Source organism: Micromesistius poutassou (assembly GCF_964030765.1).
Source record: "Micromesistius poutassou genome assembly, chromosome: 8".
NCBI classification, from domain to species: domain Eukaryota; kingdom Metazoa; phylum Chordata; class Actinopteri; order Gadiformes; family Gadidae; genus Micromesistius; species Micromesistius poutassou.
In genome coordinates, this window is record NC_140278.1 from 18,831,885 (window position 1) to 18,848,060 (window position 16,176).

Genomic DNA, 16,176 nt, shown 5'->3' on the forward strand with positions numbered 1-16,176 from the left:
GAATCTGGATTTTTGTGCATTGTAAGTTTTGCATTTTGAATTTATTAGTTGTGAGTGTTTACTGAAGGTTGCATAGCCAGCAGAATCCCCTTTTTCCTCATATTCCCATCGGTATCTACTCCTAGCGACAACTTGCCTCTGGGTAGATTGGCAAGCATAACAGAGTGCGGTGTGCAGCGTTCTGGGACATTAAAATAAGTTACCGTCTCTGGGGGAAAGCAGACAGAGAATGCGCAGGCGCATCACTGGCGCCCAATTCCATTTTTATTCCATAAGCAAATATTAGCTCGCTGTTACCAACTATTTAAATTTTTACGGAAAGAGCAGCAAATGCAAATGCAAATTGTCAGCTTTATTTGCATAATAGTTTGGATGACTTCATTCTTGCAGAAGCCCGCGGGGAACTGGTGGAGACGAGGAGGGGGTGTCCTGGTTTCTACAGAGATTAACGCTTTGATGGTTGATCCACCTCAGAGGGTGAAGGTTAGGCCGCAAAGGCTGCATGCATGCTGTCCATATAAACAAATAGGAAGAGCATCACGGAAAGTTGGAGTCATATGAGACTGTCGGAAAAAGTCCTGTGTAACTTGTGTGACAGAGCATGGCCTTGAGACCGCCAGTGTTTGGGGTTCAATTCCCATGCTTAGAATGTATTCACTAGAAGTTACCACCTGCACATCCTAAAGAAAAGCCATAAATGATTGATTGTATTGAAATGTATGTCTATTGGATATTTCTTCATTTAATATCCATGCAGCCGTGAACTAAAAAAGAGTTTATTACAGAGTCATGGCAACTATACCTTTCCAGCCAGACCTTTCCATACAACTTTATTTATAAAAGCCTCAGCCTTCAGAACTCAACTTCTAGTTGGCCTCTCTGTAATCAATCATTATGTGCTGTGTGAAATGTAATTGATTGGGGTGTGTGTGTTTTTGTGTGTGTGTGTGTGTGTGTGTGTGTGTGTGTGTGTGTGTGTGTGTGTGTGTGTGTGTGTGTGTGTGAGGACCAGGCTAATGGAATATCGTGGGAGCTGACCCCCGTACTGACCTGAACAGTACACCATGCCAACTTGAACGTATGAATTATGGTAATTGAGTGCAGTAGAGCATAAGACATAAATACCCCCTATTTCTCCCTACCTCTCACTCCCCCGCTCTCTGCTGTCTTTCTTCTTATCTCTAATCTTCCCATTCTCCACCTGCCACTTCCCTCCTTGTCTTTTTTTAATTTCAAAGCAGGCTGATTCATATCCTGGTGGTTGTGGATAAGGGTTGCTTACAGGAGACCACGTAGCTACTCCAGTACTAGTAGATCACGGTCCAAAATAGGACAGGAAATTAGGTATTTTGTGTGCACTTAAAGAAGATGATTTAAATTTGTGTTGGTAATGCAGTCTGCCTCTGTTCTGTATTTTACTGTACTGTATTTTACATGTACGGATGTTCATGAATTTTTTATGTTGTATTTTTTCCTCCCATGCACTCTAGTCTTTACTGTCAGAAAAAAAATACTCCTACACAATACCTTTGTACTATCCGTCTGTCTGTCTGTCAATCACTTCAATTATCTAGAGAAAGAGAGTAAGGCATTTTCAGATTTCAAAACTGTACTCTACTGTAATCTACTTCCATTTCCACATGCATTTATGTGCAACCAGCCGTGTAGGAACACATTTCTTTGATGATGCTATTACAATGAGAATGCACAACTGTGTACCTCAGTCCTGTCTCCATGACTATTTCATGCATTGTTCAAAAATGTGGGATAGCCGCACTCATGAATTATTTGGTGCTGCCTGAGCTACCAGGCTTCCATTGTGGCGGATCAGGGAACCACTAGTCGCTACGCTATAGCTTCCCCTCATAAAGGCTGTGCACTACAGACTGCTCCGGGTCTAACACTTGTGGAATCAAGTATTTTCTGTGCTTTTCCCTTCCATTAAAAATTCTCTCTCTCTGAGCAAGCGTCTTTTAGTCTCTCATTTAATTGAGTTGAGCTGTGACTACACTTCCACCATTGGCAATCTTAGCAAGACCCTGATCCAGCACTTATCAAGAGACTAGAAAATGTTCTCTCTCTCGCTTTCTATCTTCTCTCTCTCGCGCACTCTCGCTCTCTCTCTCTGTCTCTCTCTCTCTCTCTGACTCTTCCATCTCCGTGTGTTCCCTCCATCTCCATCCCTCTTGCTACAGTACCGTCAGCGTGCATCACAATGAGCTCTGGGCTTCACAACACGAGTGATGTATACGGGCGGTGTAAGACAGAGCTCATCACTGCTTAGGGATCCATTCAAGTGTCACGTGACCCTGTGTGCAGGGTTCGCCACTAATAGATAATATAACAGTACATTCCCCAACAGCCAGAGTGGAGTCATTTACGTAACAGGCCCATTATTTTAATTGCAGATATCACTCTTTACCCTGCACATAGACCAGCAGCACTTAATGATGCCTATGAATACTATGTGTTCAGCAATTGTGCATACAATGATCCCGACACTGTGCGATGAATTACTGTAATACATTTCGCAACCATCTATCAGAATCGACTATTATTTCTTGAATGAAAAGCGCTTAATAAATATAATTAATTATTATTGCCTCCCACCTGTAGTGGGCAGTGTGACAGTGTACACTGCCCCGATCACCTGTCCGTTCCTCAGCAGCATGGTGCAGGTGTATTGGCCGGCGTTGTTGGCGGTGATGGGCAGGCTGATGTTGAGGTTGATTTTGCCGGGTCCTGGACTGAAGCTGCGTGGCCTGCCACTCCTGTTCTGGTGGGACCACCCCACCCGATCCACCTGGGACATCCCTGAGTATCTGCAGGATATGTACAGCGACGAGTTTGTGGACGAGGGAATGACTTCCACTAGAAGATGAGCCGGAATGGGAAAGTTGGGAAGAACACTGTAAAATGACTGCATTTGAGTGTCTAAGTAGTTTAAATGTATGTATTACATGTATTACACAGGGTCTTTCTTGACGATTCAATTATTTGCTACAAGCCAAGGGGTCGACAATGTATTTATATACAGTATATAATAAAATAGAAATAGAAAAAAATGCAACATATATATATTATATATATATATATATATAAAATCTGAAATATACAATAAAGTGACCAGGTTGCTGTGGTGTGAGGTGTTTTTTTCAAGGTCAAGAAACCATGGGATCTAACCATGGACCCTGGAGGTTTTTTGTCAGACTAATCCAGTTCCTTATTGTTGACCAAGAATAACAACTATCAATGGTTAAAAAGGACATTGTGTTACAAAAAAAGGTTGATGGTTGAACCAAATGATGGTTTATGAATGAAAAATAACGACACATTGTGTGGGGGCAAACAATTACTGAACAGTAATAAAGAAAAGGCTAAGGAGGAAGTGAAAAAAGACAGTGGCTGGTGAAAAACAACACCACGAACAAATCACGGCAGGGTCAAAATAATATATATTCATTAAAGCCATTTGCTGCTAATGTGTTGCTTGACTGTGACTGATGTTTAGTGTCTCATCAAACTAAAATGTGAATCCATCTGAGTGTAATCAAGCCACACAGACCTGTACACACCCTTATGCACAGGCACACGTACACACACACACACACACGCACGCACGCACGCACGCACACACACACACACACACACACACACACACACACACACACACACACACACACACACACACACCCACACACACACACACACACACACACACACACACACTCACACTCACACACACACACACGCACTCGCACTCGCACACGCTACAACACATTTCAGTCTTGATTAGAGTTATCAGTGTGCCGCCTCTCGTCTTTGTGGGAGGGCAGCAAGTATAATCATACATAATGATACTTTTAATGAGGTGGGGTAAAAATATATGTGTCACATGATTGGTGTGTGTGTGCATGCATGCATGCATGTGGGAGCGAGATAGAGTGTGTGTGGGTGGTTTTGTTTGACAGATTTGGCAAATGTGCACAGTTGACCTGTGCACGAAAGAGTGAGAGAGAGAGACTGAGAGAGTGAGAAAGGGATTGTGTATGTGTTTATTTGAAAAATAATTGAATGAATAAAATAAATGCTGCCGGTATAGTGTGTGTGTGGGTGCGTGTGTGTGTGTGTGTGTGTGTGCATGTTCAGGCATGAGCATTTTGTGTCAACGCAGGTCTGAGAGACTTATGAAAAAGGTGGGTGCGTGTGTGTTGGTGTGTGTGTGAAAGATGTGTGCACCGCAGTGACAGTGACAGATGGGCTGCTGATGTGTGGGCAGCTGTGATGGATGCCAGTAGGGCTGTGATTAGTAAAGCATCTCAAGGCCGCGAAGACAGCATAATGCGTGTGTCCAGGCATGTCATGTGAGTGCACGTGTAAAAAGTTGCGTTATGTGTGCACGTAATAAAAGGTGGGGGGTCACACTAGATCACACCTCCTTGCTCAGCTAACAACCAGCATAAAAAAAATACAGGGCCCAGTGTTGAAGAAGAAAAAACATAGTGTATTAACTCGTATGTACACAAAAGGTGTAGTAGCAATGTAAACATAAATTCTAAACATGTAATATATAAGGCATCATCCACCCTGACCTCCTCTTTCCCCTGTAGCTACCTTTGAGCACGCTCAGAGTGGTCCTCTGTCTGTAGCATTTATCATCGCGGAAGATGTCACAGGTGAAGAGACCGGCATCTCTGAGCTCCGGGCTCAGTAGGAAGGAGAAGAAGCCGGAATAGGCATTGTACGGCGGGCCGGCCAGCTGTACCAGCGGACTCCCCTCCACTGGAGGGGCTGTGGAGTCCCTCCAGCGGTCGTACTGGTAAACCAGCTTTGAAAGCATCCTCTTGTCCAGATTCTGCCAGCGGACCAGCACGGAGTCGCCCTTGTAGGGCGGACAGGCCAAGGGAACGGGGAGGTGAGCCACACTACCAGTGGAGACCTGAAGGTCTGTGGAAACGAGAGAGAAACATAGGGTAGGAGTTTGGGAGAGAGAGAGTTTGAGGAGAGGGAGAGAGAGATTTGAAGGCCGATGGGTCTGTAGGGTATGATAGAGTGACAGAGAGGGTTAGGCAGTTGAAGGTGAGAGTAAGCTACGTAGAAGGAAGACGAGGTAAAGGAGAGTATCAGAAAAAGTAATATGTGAAAATGAGCAAAAAAAAAAGAAAGAGAAATGTCATAAAACATTAAGCAGAAATCGCTTTAGAGTCACAAGGACAATGTGAATAAGAAGTACATGAAAGGATCAGAAGAAATAGTAGGGGACTGAAAATAGTGTCTCAATGATACAATGCAGAGACAAGGACAGAGAAAATAAGCATTGAGAGAGAAAAGAGGAGGACTGAGATAAGAGAGAATATTTGACAACAATGAGGATTACGTTCTTATGTTCTCAGCGAGGCATCTCATGCTATTCTTGCATTTCACACTGGCAGATTTGCAAAGCGCTGACACTGAGCTTTTAGAAAGTCACTCACCGTTTGGTACCTTGGTGAATGAGGCCATGGTGGCATCTGTGTGGAACGAGAGGCAGAGAGGTATATACATAAAAAATGGCTAAATAATGAATTATACATATCAACTATAATATTAATGGGAGCCCTTGCAGAGAAATCACTGCAGAATGAATACTCACTAAAATGGTCACATGGGGAAATATATACTTTTAACTAGAATCAACGCGATTGATGAAGACATTTGTTTCTACTTTGATGACGACTCACCGCAACCCCGAGGCACCACATTACCCCTGCCCTGCTGCCCCCATGCGTTTTCTCTGCTGACATCCACCTTCACGTCAACGTTGAAGGAGAAGTTGCCTGTGTTGCGGTTGTATTTAGGCTGAATCACACAGGCGTAGGTGCCTTCGTCGCTCTGCTTGAAGTGGGGGATCTTGGTCACGGTCTCCAGCAGCCTCGCCTCTGACCTCAGTGGCGTGCTGCCAGGGCCCGACCAGGTGATGCTGCCGACCATGTAGTTGGGGACGACGCTGGCCTCCAGTCGAAGGATGCCATATGGCACGGGCGAGGCGGGCACCGTGGTGACTGCAGACAGACAGGACAGTGTCACATGGGATTAATGCCTGTGCACGGAGAGCGCCTGCCCGTAGTGAGTCACATTCATCACCCAGGCCACCACTGCCATGTGAAGCTGATCGTTTGTCAGTGATGACTTATTTGCATATTCTACTGCAGGGGTGTATATCGAGGGCTTCAAAGGAGGATACACTTTTGCATCCATAAGAGGTATATTCATAAATATTCATCAAATAGAATATAGAAAAAGAGAAAACAAAACAACTGAACAAAAAATGAATGATAGACAGGTTGAGGATAGTAAAAATGTAAAAAATGTAAAAAATGTAAAAAATATACTATACCAGTGAGTAAGGCGTGCAATATGACCTTTCTCAGTTTCCTTTCATGCTTTTCGACCAAGCAGGAGATAAGGCCTTGATCGCCCCTTTTGGGTATGAAGAGCAGAGAGAAAACCCCAGACTCCTGGAAGTTAGGGTCAGCCAATGAGTACCTAGGACCAGATGACACCTTCCCTCCACTGGCAGAGAGGACAAGTTTCTCCTTCGACATGGGGTTGGCGTGCTTGGTCCAGCTCACATTCACAGCGTCACCCGTCATCTCCAGGTCAACGCAGGGCAAAGTGGTAGGCCTTCCCAGTTCTGTCACTATAATGTCATCATATTGTCTGTCTTAACACAAACAGAAAGCCATTTCAGTTTAGTGTCGTTATCCTGCATCGTGAAGATTTCCCAGCGCTTCCTGAGCTGCCACAAGACGGAGTATTATGTGTGTGAACGACAATAAATGTAAATGGTATTCATACAAGGTTGGAAGATAAATACAAATACAACAGTAACCTAGCAGAGATGTGTCCTTCTTTACTTGTTTGCATGTTTTTCAGAGGGGACGGTTAGAATGGTCCTTCGAGTGAAGTACGAGAGATGGTAACTTACCAGACTGAGCACAGACAATAAAGGTGTTACCAATTTCCTGATGGATTTTAAAAACCTTGTTCCATACCTGTGAGAGATTGGCTAGAGTGAATGTACGATGCCATCCAGTAATACAGAAGAGCCAAGGTGTAAAGATCAAACTCCATGACTAAATCCAAGTGAATTGCGGCTAAATCACTAAAACCCTTATTCTTCTTCTATTCTTCTTGTTTCTGCACTGCAATAGCCTTGTAAAGAGGTGCCTCTCTGGTGGAGAATCCAGAGGTCTATGACCGGGTCATGTCCAGGGGTTTTCTGCATACAACAGGAAATGACTCGGACAAATACAAGATAATCAACAGGAAGACGGTGTCAGGGTACTCTTCACTAAGTGCTTGTGCATGCAGCTGATAGGAATTGTACGAAAATATATATTTCCAGTGACCCTGCTGCATATGTAGTTACGCAATATTACATGTGAAAATATCCCATATAAAATAACTGACCTTCGCATCCTGCGGGACAAAAGGGAATGGGTTCACTGTATTCATGTCAGTATCACAATGCAATGAAAATGAGTCACAGCAGAGGCCGAGGGACTGGGGTTGATGAAAAACGAAAAAGAAAAAGAAAGAAAGACTTTTGGTTTGGTGTGGGAGCAAGCAACCCTCTGGGTACATGTCTTTACATCCCATAAATGTCTTTAATTAAGCTAAAGGTATTATCTTCTCCTCTGAGCACTATTACCCATCTCTCCATAATTACCATCGGGTGGGTGGGGACGTGGAGAGAGAGAGAGAGAGAGAGAGAGAGAGAGACTCGGTGCACTGGGGTTGTTTTAGAGCAGGGAATGAGAGGAAGAGAGAGAGTGAGAGACAGAGGTAGAGGTAGAGAGAGAGAGAGAGAGAGAGAGAGAGAGAGAGAGAGAGAGAGAGAGAGAGAGATAGGAAGAGAGAGATAAGGAGAGCGAGAGAACAGAGTCGGGGAGAGAAAGAGAGAAAGACAGTGTAAGCGAGAGATGGAATGTGTATGAGAGGGCGTCGGGAAAGACAGAGAGAGAGAGAGAGCGCGCGAGAGAGAGAGAGCGAGAGAGAGAGAGAGAGAGAGAGAGAGAGAGAGAGAGAGAGAGAGAGAGAGAGAGAGAGAGAGAGACTTGTGCACTGGGGTTGTTTTATGACACAGAAAGAGTGGGAGAAAGAAGTAAGAATAAGAATACAGAGGGATAGAAAATGTTGACACATATTGGTCCAAATAGAGGGGTGAGTGGCGCTAGGGGAAATGGGGACAATCTGACTTCAAAGTCCCTCAGTGGCTGGTGATATGACTGGTGCATAGAGCGATACGCGGGAACGCCACCCCTCCCTCCACGGTAAATAATAATCAGAGGCTAATGAATCCAGTGCCAATGAGCTCTATCAGTTAACTACGGGCTATGTTATCAGTCTGACAGACCCCAGGGGAAGTCTAGGGACGGAGCCAGGAATGAAAGGAGCTTTTGTGTGGGAGTGAAGGACATGTGGACAATGAAAATGAAAAAAGAAGAGAGAGAGAGAGAGAGAGAGAGAGAGAGAGAGAGAGAGAGAGAGAGAGAGAGAGAGAGAGAGAGAGAGACAGACAGACAGACAGACAGACAGACAGACAGACAGACAGAGACACAGACACAGAAAAGGTAGTATGGAAAGACCAACATGACATGAAAGAGAAGACTGTGAACACGTGTGCAAGATAGAGTTAAGAATTAAGATGCATTAGAAGAAGAAGAAGAAGAAGAAAAAGAGTTGGATGGGAGTGTTGCGTGCAACAGAAGCGAAATGGATGTACAGATGAAAGTAGAGGACAGGGGACTTAATGGGCTAAATGGGCGGTGTCAGCACGACACATTCATGTTGAGGCTAAACTCCATGAGGGAATGCAGCCTCACTGGCACACGAAAGGCAACAGGATCGTGTTTATGGAGAGGGTGGTCTCTGGTTTCTACAAACTTCAAGGGGAGGTGAAACCATAATACAATTTGGTAATTTCCAGCAAAAATAGAGGGAGAGGCAAACATGGAAAAAAAAAAATTAAATAACGACGATAGGCCTAATTAGAACGTCTGCTCGTGGGAATATGGATTAGATATAAACCAGATAATTCCCCCAGAATTCTGTGCACATACAAAATAGACAAACTCTGATACGATGTGGGGATACATTCCCTAGAATGGATAACTAATAAATGAATACATTAATAACATTTTCACTGTGAACGTTAGTGTCCGCTGCATTGTGTTCATTATCAACGAATATGTATCGATCGCGTCGTCCTGTTGTAAAATCGGATTACGTTTCTACTAAAGGATCTTCGCTCGGAACACACAGCAGGGGGCGATATGATCTTCGTTTTCCACGCAGTTCATGTAACGCCGATGGAACTAGCTGAATTAGGTTATATCCTAATTGTGTGTTAGGCCTACTTCTATATTCATGTAGGACTATATGATGTTTCATATTTGTAAATAAATGTCCGGTTCTTTCATTTGGCAATGCGACGATGCCATTATGGATGTTGAGAAGACAACTTCAGCATTTTGTGTAGTTTACTATATGAAGGTAAAATAACATATCATTAAATCTTCCGAACACGACGCACAATGTGACGAATTAACACTAATTATTTCCTTTACATCGTCTACACGATGTGTCAGGAAATGGGTTACGTCTCCAAGTTGTTCCAAATGACATGTATGGTGGCGTGCGTCTAATTGCTTTATATTTGTCAGAGACCGACGCCGCCTGCAATCTGATGACATCACACCGTCACTCACACACCCGCTCGGACAGCAGCACAGAGAGCTAGCTCGCGCCGGACTCAGAGGAACTAGTTGGTGAGAGCGCGCGCGCGGTCGGTTTTTCCACAACATTGATCTCACCCTTCGTGCAGCCAGGAGCCACTTTGAAAGCGCTGGATCTCACCTGCTTGCTTTCAATTCAAAACAGACTCGATACCTGAGGGGAGAAACAAGTAAAGGACGCTCGCAGCGGAGAATCTCCGTCGGACCTCCGAGGTGTCCTGTGCTCCCAAGTTGTTTCGAGGGGAAAAGTCTGGGCTCGCCTACTCCAGCGTCCAGCGTCGGTCATCTGTTCAGGGGTCTCGCTACATTATTCGTGTTCCGACACATTGACTGCCTGCTCTTTTGTATTTTGAAGAGGGACTTTATCGCCATGTCGAGACATTACGCTGGAGATTGCCACGGCTCCTCCAGAAACACAGGACTCGTCATCTTGGCCACGTTTTTATTTATCCACGGTAAGAGTTTGTTTTGTGAATCGTTTGGTGATTTCCAACATGTGCAAGATATGTCGAATTTTATATATGTTAAACGTATTCCTTCATGTTACACGGAAATTATGCAAACTAACCACCTGTCAGGGCGGTTACAGGTTTAAAACAAAACGTCCAGGTAATTCAACACCGTGGCTTCTTCATACAGAGTTTAAAACAAATATAATTTGGTGATTCAGATTTGGTAGTGCATCTCATCTTTGCTTCTCAGTAAGCAGGTATTGGTAGGTGGCTGTGACCCTGGTTTCGGTGACTCAACGCCATGTTTAGTTTCAGTAAGGTGTGGCTGCTAGGAGCAAGGTGTTGTTCTCAGGTGGCTGGCGGATGTCAGTAGGCGAACAGTTTATGTATTGAGCAGAAACGACACCGGAGTCCCTGCCACGTCGTGTTCTTGGTGCTGGTTAAACTGAAAGCATTCACATCATTTGATTTATTTACGTCTCCCTTGTTATTTCTTATTTTTCATGCACCTCGAGCTCCATCAGCTCCAGGTCGGTAGAGAGAGAACTGGAAGCCAGTTTTAGCTTTTAATGTACAGTCATCCGCACCAGGGTCGAGCAACTGAACTGAATTATTCACATCAATGAAAAATAAAACCTTCCACAAGCACTTTTGTTTATCTAGTTGTGCTCTAGTGAGTGGGCCATTTTAAAACGTCAACCAGTATTTTGCAGGTTTCGGTTCAACAGGAACTCTGAACCGGATCAATAATTGTTTTTTTCGTCTATGTGCAAATACATGGCATTGCACCCGGTGGGAAAGGTACAATAATGTGGGAAAGATTAAAATAAATAAATCGCCATAACTCATTTGCATATGAATAAACGTTGCCCTGAAAGAGTTAAAACATTCCTTCTACGTCATTGTTTTGTGATTGTTTGGTTTGATAATCAGGGCAACAATGTTTAAAGTAGGTCTAACTTTTTGGCAGAGCAGCACTATAGGACTAGTCTACTTCTTGTTTTGTGTTGGTTGTTGGTTTCGTGAAACAGCTATAACATCTATAAATGCAATCCCTTTAGATTTATTCATGCAATGGACCTTTTTATGTCCAGACCTATTTACAGTAAACGCTCCGCCTGAGGGCGAGGGAGATAAACAAAAAGATAGTTTTTTGCTTTATTTATGAAATAGGGGAAAATACTTGTTAAACCAGGTCAAATGAAATGGCTTTATCCTTTCTTTCATTTTCCATATCTGCATAAACCTCTCAGAATAGATCAAATTCATTTCAGCGACTTTTGTGTGGGAAATGGCACTTTACGTAAACATTAGACTTTATTCGCAAGAAACAACTCCAATTTGACATTTTTGCAGAATGAAACCTCCACTCAATGCTAATATCAGCCTAAGCATGTGTTGTTCTGTCAAATTTTAGTTTGTTGTCTTTTTTAAATTTCTAATTAAATAGGGCACATGTTACTCTCATGGGAATCTCCAGTGATGAGGAGGTGGGCTTTGAAATAACACTGTAAAGCACCTCCAATTAAGTTTCTGAGTGTTTCTGATATGTGGGTCACAAAGGCTTGACCCGTTACCATGGATACGTTTTTTTTTTTTCTCCTTTTTTATGAAGGAAGACGGGAGGCTTCAGTTGGCAGTGCCGCGGTGGGGGGCGGGGGATGCAGGGGCCAGTGTGTCCACTCCTGTGTTGTCTTATGGCTGAATAGGCTGTGTGCAGGGGGGGTGGGGGGCGCTGTCTGGCCCAGCAACCAGTGGAAACGCAGGGTCATGGTGTCGGGGGAACCCACAGCCCCGCATATTCCCCCCCCCCCCCCCCCCCCCCCCCCCCCCCCATTCCACATAGAAGCCACCCCCTTATTTCCTTAACCTTGATACAGCAACCTCAGTCTTTTACAACAAATACCGCATCAACCAGCCCACGAACAGGTGGTTTCCTCTGGGGCCTGGTGCAGGAAATGGGCTGGGGGGTGGTGGTGGTGGTCGTGGCGGTGGTGGGGATTGTGCTCTATTCACAGGATCAGTTTGGAAGTTGTAATCACACAGCAGCAGATTCAGACAGGAGACAAATCCCCCCCCCCCCAGCCCCCCCCCCCCCCCCACCCCCCCCCGAAGCCACTCTTTTCCGCCATGGCCCTGCCCCCAATCCTCCCCCCACCGCCGCATACAGGAGGCCTTGTTCTCTGGACCTTTTATTTCCACTGATACCCTTCATTCTGCTTCGTCTACAGCTTTTGTTTGAGTTTGAGTGCTGTTAGTCATTGGTTCGTTATTCAGATCCTCTCTCTCCCCTCTCTCTCTCTCTCTTTGCCTCCCTTTGGACTCAAGGCCTTACTGTTTATGACTGTGTGACAGAAGCAGGCAGACAAGGGGAAAATAAATGTGTGGTTTTAAAATGACCTGTCACATAAAAGTGTAGTGTTTTACCTACCGTCTTATAATAATTGTCTTTTTATAAATGGCACACAGGATCCGATTTTTATAGCTTCCATATTGCAAAGTTTAAACTATCAAATGTTGCAATCTGATATTTATTACACCTCCTCCACTATAAGCCTATTTATTCTGCAAGATACTCTCTGTATCTTGGAAAATATGTATTGTTTTCACCACCAGTGAAACATCCAAAATAAGTTCGCTAGACAGTCAACACTGAGCCAGAGCCAATATTATGGATTTCAACCAACAAGAGAATTTTTTTATTATTTGTAATTAGTCTGTGCTTTGTTAACAAAATGTCATGGCAAGGGCATCCAACCTTACTGAAAAATATGAACCTTCCTCCTGGCTCCAGTGTCATTTGAAAAGGAACATCAGTGATGGATTATGTGAGGAGAGAAGTATTCTTATTTTCAGTCTCCCCCTCTACTAAAGGAAGGGGAGGAAAAAACAAAAGGTGAAAAAGAGATTGTTCTTAGTATCTCATTAGCGCGATGGTGGTAGAATGAGGGGTGATGGACCCTCTGTGATTTCTGTGTTAATGGCAGTGGAGGGGGCTTCTGTCATTATGTAGATTAGCTGTCCTAGCCCTCTCGCACTGGCCCTGTAAATGCCAGACGGATTGTGAAAAGGTCAGGTGTGTGTGTGTGTGTGTCTTCTCTCGTTGGGCCTGGATGCATCGTTGGTCATGACATGCGCTGACAAACACTCGTGCATGCAGATTTCTTGGGACAAAGTCTTCTTGTTGTAAAGGGGGATCAATACCAGCTTCCCCTTTTTTAATCAGTCAGTTGGTTTAGACATAAAAGTGTGTTTTTTGATTCGTGGCGTAAATGGAGACTGGTGGGTAACTGCAGTGCAGTGATCTGCACCACATCACTGGTCCATTGGCACGGTCGAACTGGCAAGGAGGGAAGTCTAATTTGAAGGCTCACGCAATGAGCCTTTTGATTAAGTCAGATTTGTATTTACTCTATTTAGGTTAGGCAGGCGGAAATATTTAATAGATACTTGGAGGAGAGCCTCTTATCAAGCAATGAAGGCGCCATTAAAATAATCTGGGGAGTACTTAAACAGATGTACGGGAAATCGCCTTGCTTTGTTAAATGGGTTGAATCGATGTAATCCCTCCCTTTTTATGTTCAAAAGGGATTACATATCAAATGTTGACATAGGTAAGTATTGATTTGTCGATAAATGTCAAAGTAATTTGTCTTGCTCCGGGTCTTGTTTTGAGTTTTGATTGGAGAAAGACAACACCGCAAAGTCCACCATCATTAGAGTTTTGTCAGTTGGGTCAAATTCTATCAGCCAGGATGGATGTCCCCTGAGAGGGAAGTCAATGAACAGCAGTCGCTGCAGCGTAGTGCTTCACAACCACTGCTATTAACCACAGAACACCATCAAGTGCAATTACTTCTCCACGCAATCCCACACACACTCTGCAGTCTGACATGTCATTATTAGGAATGTCATCTGACTTCCAGCGCGCCCTACGGGTCCCCCCCCCCCCCCCCCTTATTAATCATCCAGCTCTGTGCGTGCGCATGCGTGTGTGTGTGTGTGTGTGTGTGTGCACACGCATTAATGTTTCCTCTGAAGAAGCGCATGTCACATTCGCCACCAACCCTGCTATCTCGGCCCGCCCGAACCCGGCTCTCAGTTTTTCTTTAATCACCCCCTGCTCGATTCACACACTGTTAAAGGAGAAGTATGCTTTCCTTGCTTGCGCTTGAAAGTTAATGATAGTGGCTTTCCTGCATTGACTGTGCCAAAACAGGACAGTTCCATGGCAGCTCACGCCACAGGTTTTAAGTGCTTCCCCCCCCCCCCCCCCCCCCCCTCCTCCCACTTGTACAAGCTGGCAGGAATGGTGACCCACTGTGACGTCACACTGTGAGCACCCCCACGGAGATGTTTGTGTTGGTCTCAGAGGGTTGCCAGATTAACGGAGTCAGTCCTGTTTTTTTTTTTCCAAAGAGAAACAAATGGAAATCCCGCCTTCGTTAGAAAGAATGCCAAGGTGTCATTAAGATGAATGGGTTTTCTGAGCAGAGGGGTTCCAGAAACGTATACATAGGGTCGTTCGACCGTTAGAATTTCTATCCAAAATGCAAGGGTTCGCATTCCTGCATTTATTGGTTTGCTACAAGACTCATAACACAATACACTGCCACACGTTCCCAGTTAATGGATCTTGAAGCAGTGCAATTTGCTGCAATGGCTTACTTTCAGTTCCAGCATTCTACGATGGAAAAATAACGCCATACGGCGGGTGCAGAAGTTTGTAGTCACTTAGTCACGCAAACACTCCCACACCAAGTTCTGCTGCATCTGTGATTAATATCGGAGGCCTAAATCTTGTGTCTCTAAATCACTAGGTGCAATGTGTGGCTGGTTTTGAGGTAAAGGGTGTAGGTAACCCATTTTCTCTACTGCAAATGACCTTTTGGGACAGAAATGCCAATCGTAAACACACTGAAGCAGCCACTCTTCAAAATGTAATAGTCGTAATTGAATGGTCTCCAAGATGGGTTCCTTATGATCTCCTCCAATGTAGTTCTAGTTTGGGGGCATGGTCAGTGCAGTTCTTGTGGTTGTAAGGTTTAGGATGACATCATCTTTTAAATTCCTCACCATGGCATCTTGGCAGAGGGGATAAAGGAGGATTTGGAGAGCGATTGATGCGCTCCAGGAAGACTTAAGACTTCCCCTGCTCATTTGTAATGTGGAGGCATCGCCTCCCTTTTCCTCTTTATTAACAATCACTACACACAGTTTCAAGCGCCAAAAAAGACCTTCTCTGTGGTAAGACGGCAGAGGACTGCCGACGCAAACCTTTTTCAATATTGATAGTTGAAGAGCCCCTCTATAATCCCTCTCTGACTCTATTCTCTTTATTTACAGAAAGGTACTGTAGTGTACTCTACAGATCTCCGTGGCCCTTTAAACTTGGAGGCCCTTGGCGGTGTCCTCGGCACGTGCCTGCGTGTGCGTGGCCGTCCCCCACCATGCAGCTCATTAGCAGTCACCTTAATGTGTCTAAATGTAGTGTGCAAGGCAGAAGGGCAGTGGTTCGGTTATTGATCTTGTATTGACTGGTGGATGATGCAGTGCCCTTATGTGTTATTGAAAACATTTAAAGGCCTGCTCTGGGGACTGGACAACACTGAGAAACATCTCTCTCTCTCTCTCTCTCTCTCTCTCTCTCTTCTCGTCTCTCTCTCTCTCTCTCTCTCTCTCTCTCTCTCTCTCCTCTCTCTCTCTCTCTCTCTCTCTCTCTCTCTCTCTCTCTCTCTCTCTCTCTCTCTCTCTCTCTCTCTCTCTCTCTCTCTCTCTCTCTCTCTCTCTCTCTCTCTCTGTGCTTCCTGTCGACTTCCAATCATAGCCTCTTGCTGCTCTTCTTTAGAGGCTATTTTGCTGTTTCACCCTTCTTTCTCACCTTTCTTTTCTTCACAAAGTCACTTCTCTTTTCCCCACCTACCTGCAACCAACAAGACCAACAT

The 16,176-nt window shown here is 44.6% G+C and overlaps 1 protein-coding gene across 2 annotated transcripts in view; it reads right to left on the reverse strand.

The window, feature by feature from the left end:
* The window catches only part of g6fl (g6f-like), a 10,154-nt gene extending 2,965 nt beyond the window's left edge, over positions 1 to 7,189 (reverse strand). For both annotated transcript variants that reach the window (XM_084472019.1, XM_084472018.1), the window contains exons 1-6: positions 7,035 to 7,189; positions 6,377 to 6,703; positions 5,721 to 6,041; positions 5,475 to 5,510; positions 4,615 to 4,947; positions 2,611 to 2,871 (exon numbers count right to left, since the gene is read on the reverse strand). In XM_084472019.1, the coding sequence (XP_084328145.1) occupies positions 2,611 to 2,871; positions 4,615 to 4,947; positions 5,475 to 5,510; positions 5,721 to 6,041; positions 6,377 to 6,703; positions 7,035 to 7,113 (1,357 nt within the window). In that variant the 5' untranslated portion in view covers positions 7,114 to 7,189. The remainder of the gene's footprint in view (positions 1 to 2,610; positions 2,872 to 4,614; positions 4,948 to 5,474; positions 5,511 to 5,720; positions 6,042 to 6,376; positions 6,704 to 7,034) is intronic.
* Between the last annotated feature and the right edge of the window lie 8,987 nt (positions 7,190 to 16,176).